We start from the raw sequence: 7633 nt of genomic DNA, 5'->3' as shown, positions 1-7633 counted from the left end.
AAAACTGGAAATATGCATCCTTTCTGTTCATGGGTTTATCTGTTCATCGGATTTTAGGTTAAAAGAAGACGAGAAATTCTTTTCAATTTTCCAATGCTGCACTTAACTAATCTGGTGTAACATTGTAACTCTTTGAGTACAGGTGCCAATATTAACACTTGGTGCTGTTTTTGCTTTTTAGCTGATTGTGAGCTAAGATAGGCAACGGAATCCCTTTTCATTTTGTAATGTTGCACTTCACTGAGCTATTAGTTAAGCAGAGTAACTCTTTGAGTAGAGGTGCCAATTTCCAATTATATTCAATTGTTCACATTTTTAGTTTGATTTCCTTGTAGATAGAAACCCATTCAGTTGTTTAAAAGTAATTTTTGCTTAACTGATATTGGTATCTTAATTCTGCTTACTGAACTGAAGCTCGGCACTCTAGACAATAGGATAAGCTAGCAACACCAACTACGGCAAACAACACCTAACCAATTAAAAGTTTTTAACAACTTTTTGAAATAACTCTAAAACAACTTAATTTTTTCTTATTTTGGTTTTCGTTCTGTTATTTTGTTGTGTGCGTCAATATATTCGAGACCCGCTGAGTGCTCCAAAATTGTGCTCTCAATGTTTGAGCCAGTCGCTATGTCTGTAGTTGTAGTTGTATGTATTTTAGATGACTGAGAAACTTTGGTGTCGGCTTGAATCGACATGTGTGCGGCTGCATCAGTGTGTGAGTGTGTGTGTGTGTGTGTGTGTCTGTGTGTGTGTCTGTGTGTGTTTTCTTTCGTATCTACAAAATATCCCATTTTTGCTAGATAAGTCCATACCATCGTGTAAAAAACAGGGGCGTTGATGCCTCCGCCCCATCCCTATAAGATTTTGGCCTACATCGCCCTCAGAACCCACCGAGAGTATGAGATACAGAGTCCAAATGAGATAGAGATGCCGCAAATTTACAGTCAGCAACGCGCTTAATAAGAGACCACCACGAGGCACTTACAACTACACGGGGCTTTGGCTGAATACGACCAAAGAAAAGCACCAACAATAACAAAAGAGGTGCAGAGAGCGAGCAGATACAGAGAGAGAGAGAGAGAGAGAGAGACAGAGAGAGAGAGAGCTTATATGTTGAGAGACAACATTGAGCAAAACTGCGATGCTGGTGGCTCAGACTCCAAACTGAAGCCGGCTCCAGAATGCTCAATTGTTCATTGCCAAATTGGCAAGTGCTGAGCGTAACGCTCGTATGCATATGCGACTGCGTCGTTGTTGACGATGTTGCTCGAACTCGGGTGATTTTGGACGTGTGCCGTGCCTATGTCGCGTGCTCATGTCCTGCAGACTGCAGACGTATGCGAGCGCTTTAGAACGTTGTTTGCAATCGCGGAAAGTGGCAACGGGAAATCAGTGACGACAGCTATAGCACCGCCAACAGCAACCATAACATAATAGTGCCAGAGTATAGCCACTGTCAACGGCCGCATCCACAGCCACAACCGGAGTCAGAATCAGCAAAAAAGCAAATCAAAAAAAGAAAAATAAATATATATAAAAAAAAAAACACACACACACACACACTCAGACAAATAAATACAAGCAACGGCAACAGCACAGGAGACACCAATTCAATTAAAGGCAAACACACACACACACACACAACTACAGATGGTCCTTGGATAATAAGAAAGAAAAAAAAAAGAAAAAAAATGACAAGCAAACAAAGATAAAATTTTGCGATTACACATAATTGCGATTCGGTGAGCAGGCGCATTCAATCAAGCAACCAACCCACTCATTAAGCAATCGGGGGAAAAAAAACTGCACCTTTAATACGATAGAAAAATATTTTATAAAAGATTTTTTGCCATTTTTTTTTACCGTTTGCTCTTAAATGACAAACAAAAAGTGTTCATGTAGTTAAGTGTGCTCCAAACAAATCTTCAAATCTGAAAGCGAATAGTCAAATGCTAAAAACAAACGACAGCGCTACTAAGTAATTTACTAGCTACGTGCAATAAATTATAAATAAATTCTAAACAATAATTAAAAAGTATATATTAAATAAACCCAGGGACATCAATTGCGGACAAAAGGGATAGGTAACTAACTAATATATTATAACTATCATAAAATGAATCTCTAATTGTACTGGTGCCTAGTACCAAGAGCAATGGGCATTAGCAATTGCTTTGGCACACAGACCCACACACACACACACACACACATATACAATCCCACACGCAAACACCTACACACATACAGCCACACACACACAGAGGCGCACACACACAGAGGCAGACACACACAGAGGAACACACATATGTAAAAGACCACGGACACAAGTACTCGCATGCTTTTAGACGTACGAATGTACATACATACTTACATACATACATACATACATACATGCATGCATACATGCATACATATGTGTATGTGTGTGTGTATACACACATGCTACGCTTTGGGTTGTCCGGGTCAACAAACAAATGGACAAAAAGCGTTGCATGCTTACAGGCGCTGCATTCTTTCACATTTTTTCTTATATATGTGCACCTTTTTTTTTTTGGTTAATTTGTTAGACAATGCTTTATGTATGGTAATGTGTATAGGTATATACAATTTTTGATTGAAACAGTTCAAATTAAATTCTATGCATAGAGCTTATTTATAATTGTTCTATGCACACAGCTTACTCAAAGATGTTCAATTTATCAAATTGGTTTTTGAGCATATATCTTTGTCTTTGTATTCATTGTCACAATTTACCTTAAATTCCAAGAATAGCATTAGTTTTTTGCAATTGTAAACTGCCGAAATCGGTGGCAATCTGTAACTAGCCATACACACAGTAACTTGTCACACATATTTTAGTTAATTTGCGTGCCAACGCATCAAATGTTTGCACACGATTCGAAAATTTTCAAATTGTTTATTTTAATGCGTTAAAAAGTTTCTTTCTTACGCGTAGAAAAAGTTCGTAGTCTATAATATTTTATAGTAGATGGCCTTAGTTCTTTCAAATATAATTTTGGGCTTTTTTAAACAATCTTTTAATTCTTTACTGTAAACAAATATGTATATCTATATATATATATATATATTTTATCCGTTAGTGGACTTGGGTATGTTTATGGATACAGTGATATATTCATATTAGCTTATCTTTGTGCATTATATTAATAATAGTTAAATGAAAAAATCTGTATAGATATAATATAAAAAAAAAAATATATAAAAAATAGAGCCAAATTTATAAATTTATAAAATAATATATATATATATATATATATATATATATATATGTATATATTTATATTTAAAATACTTGATGGGAAAAACTTTTAAGCATTTTATATGCTACAAAAATGCCTGAAAGTTTTTTTTTATAGAGTCTCGTCGGCAAAAGGGGGCGGGGTCGAAGGCAGCGTCAGCTGCGCATGACTGACAATCGTGATACGAAAATTGTTTTTCGCCCGTCGGGCCATTTGTCCGTCGTAGATTAGATTAGGGGATTTGCCCTGGTCTGCATGGTGCGGTAATGGGGTGGCATTTTAGTTAATTGGATATTGAATGCAGCAGTCCTCATCACTATCATCTGGGCAGAAACGACGTAACAGCGTCAACTTTGTTTTGTTGCCTGGCCAGCTTCCAGATTCCCCAAGGCCCTAAAGTTTGGGCGCGTTTTCGGCCAGCGAAGATTGGGCATGCGTCGATGTCGGCTGCTCGGTTATTTCATATAGCGCACATTTTGGCTACAGTTTTTCGATGCTGTTTTTGGTGAGAGAAATTAACGCTGCGAGAGCAAAAAATCACTGAGAGCAAACTCTCAGTTGCGTCTGGGTTTGTCAGCTGCCTGCTCACTGTTAGCTTTGTTACTCTGGTCCAAGTATGGGATGTAAGCCTTGAGCATAATTTTCGCATCTTGTATCCACGGTGTGTGTATGTGTTTGTGTGTGTGTGTGTGTGTGTGTGTGCATTCTCATGGTAATCGGTAAACAGCAAGCGGCGCCTGATGAACGTCCGGGCCGCCCCCCGACAGCAGCTACTTCTACGTCTGCATGGCGGCATACAGGGAGAGAGAGAGAGAGGGAGGAAGTGAGGGAGAGAGACAGAGAAATTTGCTATGTGCTCCGAATAATGAATTATTGCCAGACGATTCTTGAGTCCAGGCTCCGTGTTTTGTTTGGAATTTTTCCATATATTTAGTAAGTTTGGGTTTATTGTACTCTACCCTAGACGTTGAATGCTTTAAAAGCATGCTTAAGTCTTTCCAATGCCTGGGAAAATAAGTATATTGGTCCTGTTGAACTACGAACACTGGGAATGTTATTAAAAAAATGTTCGACAAAGCAAAGCCAGCAAAACATAAAAGTTGTTTGAAATGTTGTGTGGATAGTTGGCCAAATGTCTAAAGCGATTCAAAACCACATTGCTGTGGTTGCAAATCCCATGAAAGGTCAGACATAAATGTTCGCCAAAAATCAGCTAGCAGCTAAGTGAAAACCAGAACAGTTTTACAGTCAGTGGTTGGCATGTATACAAATACATACACACAGGCAAGAGGCGTGCTCGCCAACGTACACTCGCTGGTTGTATGCCCCACATCATCGTCAAGTTGCGGTTTATTGAGCGATGGGCCTATGCAATGCAAAGATAGATAGTCCCTGGCTTGTCCAAAACAATGACCGTTTCAGCACAATGGCGCTGGCAGAAAATGCCATGTGATTATGCAGCCACACGATTGAAGCTGTGGCAAGTTGGTGCTCCCATTTTAAATTGCTGCGGCGGTTGTCATTAACAGGGTGGCTGTTAGACGCCAATGTGGATTATCTGTGTGTCCGCCGGTGGTGGTCAGAGTGACGCCGTAATCAAATTTTCAAACTAACTTCTGCATTAGACAGCAATTTCCCGATTGTTTGATGACCTATTATATACTTGTGCTACAGCTTCTGAGCCAAATAGGATAAAAACTTAGTTATCCCATTTGCATGAGTTTACATCAAATATTCTCATTCTCATTTACTATATACTACTTTCATCAAAGTCAGACCTCCGTAAAACGATATCTATGCTTTCAGCTCGAGGCTCATTTATTCAAGTGTTACTTGAGACAAACCAATTTTGATCAAAGCTGGCTGACTTGGAAATATTTGATTATAAAGAATATCTAACATTTAAAAATGTAGATTTAGATTTAGATATAACTAGATTTCCAATTAAACAGTCTTATAAGAAATGAACATGACCAAATTGTTATTTCGCTGGAATATTCACTTACCAAAGCGAATGAGAAGATTAATTAGGATTGGAAACTTGAACTTGACTTATAATTTGCTATGCAAAGTACTGAAATAAGTGAATCTTGGCTAAGATAGAGGCTTTTGTTTAACAACAATAATTTATGCAAATGTAATTATAATAATCTTTGAAGAGTTCACAGATTTAACGTTTCACAGTAACTGGAACACAAGCAAAAAAATTCATAAAAAATATTGTGCACAATATGGTTTTAAATCGACCGATTGTTCCTATGGCACCAAACAGATATGATCGGTAACGAGCTAATGTAAGGTAGCCCCACAACAATGGAATGAATTGAGAAAATAGAAATTGTACTCACTAATTGACATAGAGCATTATTCAGGGACATTCGCGACACGATTTGTTTATATTCCCAACCCCCTCAACATCATTGGCCGGCTAGCCGCTTATCCATTCGTCGTCATGGGGGTCGCCTCAATTAATTATTTAAGCAATTCAGGCATGGCATTGCATTTGTGGCTGTGATTTAACTAAGACCCCTTTATTACTGCCCTTGGCTAATTAGGGGGCTGACAGTGGGTGCAATCAAATGACAATTTACACATTGATCAATAAATTTCGAATCCCCTAATTAAATTTTAATAATCCATTGAATGCAAGTCAATGCCTATGAGTGAGGTAAATTCAAATTTGTTAGTCTATTAAAAACTACTGAATCGGCACAGTTTCGAACCATAATTAAACTCTAGTGTGTAGTGTGCATAGTGAGATATTTACTCAATACATGTTGTTGTTGCTTGGCCGTTCGCTGGGAAAGTTACACTGAGGCATATGCCATGCTCGGGCAATGGCCCACTGTGCAGAAGCTGCTCTGGCGGCAAGGCGAGCTTCATCGACGAGCATCAGTAGTTGGTTCGGGAGGCGCCGATTGCTTAGTTGTGGTGCAGTGATTGGATAGCGCGTTTAGCCGGGACAATCCAATCCAGATAGCAGACACATTTACATATATGAGCATAATGTACGCATACGTAACTTACACATCATTTTGTATGCAGTATTTGTATAATTATCGGTTCATTTAAAATGATGTTCACTGCTCAATGTGCGAGTTGCTGGTGTTCTCAAATCTACTCAAGCCAATTTGCATTGTAAGCGAACATGCCATTTGTAGAAAATAAATATTATATTTGATATATTTGTATTGTATTGAATCGATATTGGTATTTTATCATTATACTAAATTATTTAACCAAGCAATCGAATCTTCTATATTTATATATGTATATATTCTCTTTTTCGTTACAGGTCAATTTCATATTATAAATAATTGCATCGAGTTTTCACGATTTGCCCACGGCGGCGGGCGATTTTGACAAGTTTTTGGTGGAACGGACAACAAAACACGATTTTTTTTTTGTGACAAGAGTAAAAAAAGTGAATTTATTTTTGTGAAACTCAAACAAGAAATAAAAAAGTCATTTATAAGGAAGTGCGCAAGAAAGTGGGCGACAAATTAGTCGCAGCGAAGCGGGGCAGCAAGTGCATTGTGCAGCGCGAAATGATGCCCCAATATCGACTCGACCTGCACACTGACGTCAGCCTGGCCACATCTAGTCCCGCTTGCCCCCCACTGCCATACAACACAATCTCTGCCTCAGTCACAGCGACAGCAACAGCAACAGCAACAGCAACTGCAACAGCTTTAGCTTTTAGATCAAGTTAAAGACAAGGCACACAATTAGCAGAATTAGCGCCAGCAATTAGAACGATAAATTCTGTGAAGCTTCTTAGCAATTGTGACAATCGTATGTGAGTGAAAAATTTTATTAGACGTGTCAACCAACAAAAAAAAAAAAACGTACCAGAAGGCGTTCAGAGAAGTTCCCTTTGGTCGGTAGAGTGCCAAAGCCAACGCCCAAACTTACGTCCACGTCAGTGCAACCGCCGTCATGTGGTATACAATCGCTTATGTGGTCATCATCATAGTCCAGCTTTGTGAATTGGTCCACGCCGCTGGTGGTAAGTACACAAAATGCTACCTTTATGTATTCTTCGCACGTTAAATCCTAATGTGCGTTCTTAGTAAATTCAATATTACAATATTCAATATTCTACATTATTCATGGCTAGGGCGGTTTGATGTTCGTCACAGTTTCATGAGGAGTAGATTTCATGTATTTCCATTTTAATCAATATGCTTTTCGGTTGTTGGGTATTGTGTATTTTTGTGGACTTAGTTCAAATTATACAATTAATAAAAATGATTGTAAATTTCATAAATTCATCGAAATTATTCACATCGATTGCGACTTAAGTTCAGTGGCAGAAACAGACTTCTTGTTTTGTCAGTATTTGTATTGAGGATTTGCTATTTACTATT

General features: G+C 38.3%; 1 protein-coding gene across 12 annotated transcripts in view; it reads left to right on the top strand.

Annotated features, from left to right (window-relative positions):
* Positions 1-1334: 1334 nt before the first annotated feature.
* The window catches only part of LOC6565056 (disintegrin and metalloproteinase domain-containing protein 12), a 37806-nt gene continuing 31507 nt past the window's right edge, over positions 1335-7633 (top strand). For 7 of the 12 annotated variants that reach the window (XM_032738217.2, XM_043216107.1, XM_032738215.2 and 4 more), the window contains exon 1: positions 6559-7272. In XM_032738217.2, coding sequence (XP_032594108.1) covers positions 7203-7272 — 70 coding nt within the window. In that variant the 5' untranslated portion in view covers positions 6559-7202. Of the gene's footprint in view, positions 2088-6197; positions 6402-6558; positions 7273-7633 lie in introns of those variants that run through there. The other 5 variants (XM_032738211.1, XM_043216108.1, XM_043216104.1 and 2 more) reach the window with 3 other exon arrangements.

The sequence above is a fragment of the Drosophila grimshawi genome, unplaced genomic scaffold (assembly GCF_018153295.1).
Source record: "Drosophila grimshawi isolate 15287-2541.00 unplaced genomic scaffold, ASM1815329v1 contig_848, whole genome shotgun sequence".
Classification (NCBI taxonomy): Eukaryota; Metazoa; Arthropoda; class Insecta; order Diptera; family Drosophilidae; genus Drosophila; species Drosophila grimshawi.
Note: the sequence above shows the minus strand (reverse complement) of the source record. Positions and strands in the feature narration are given on the sequence as shown.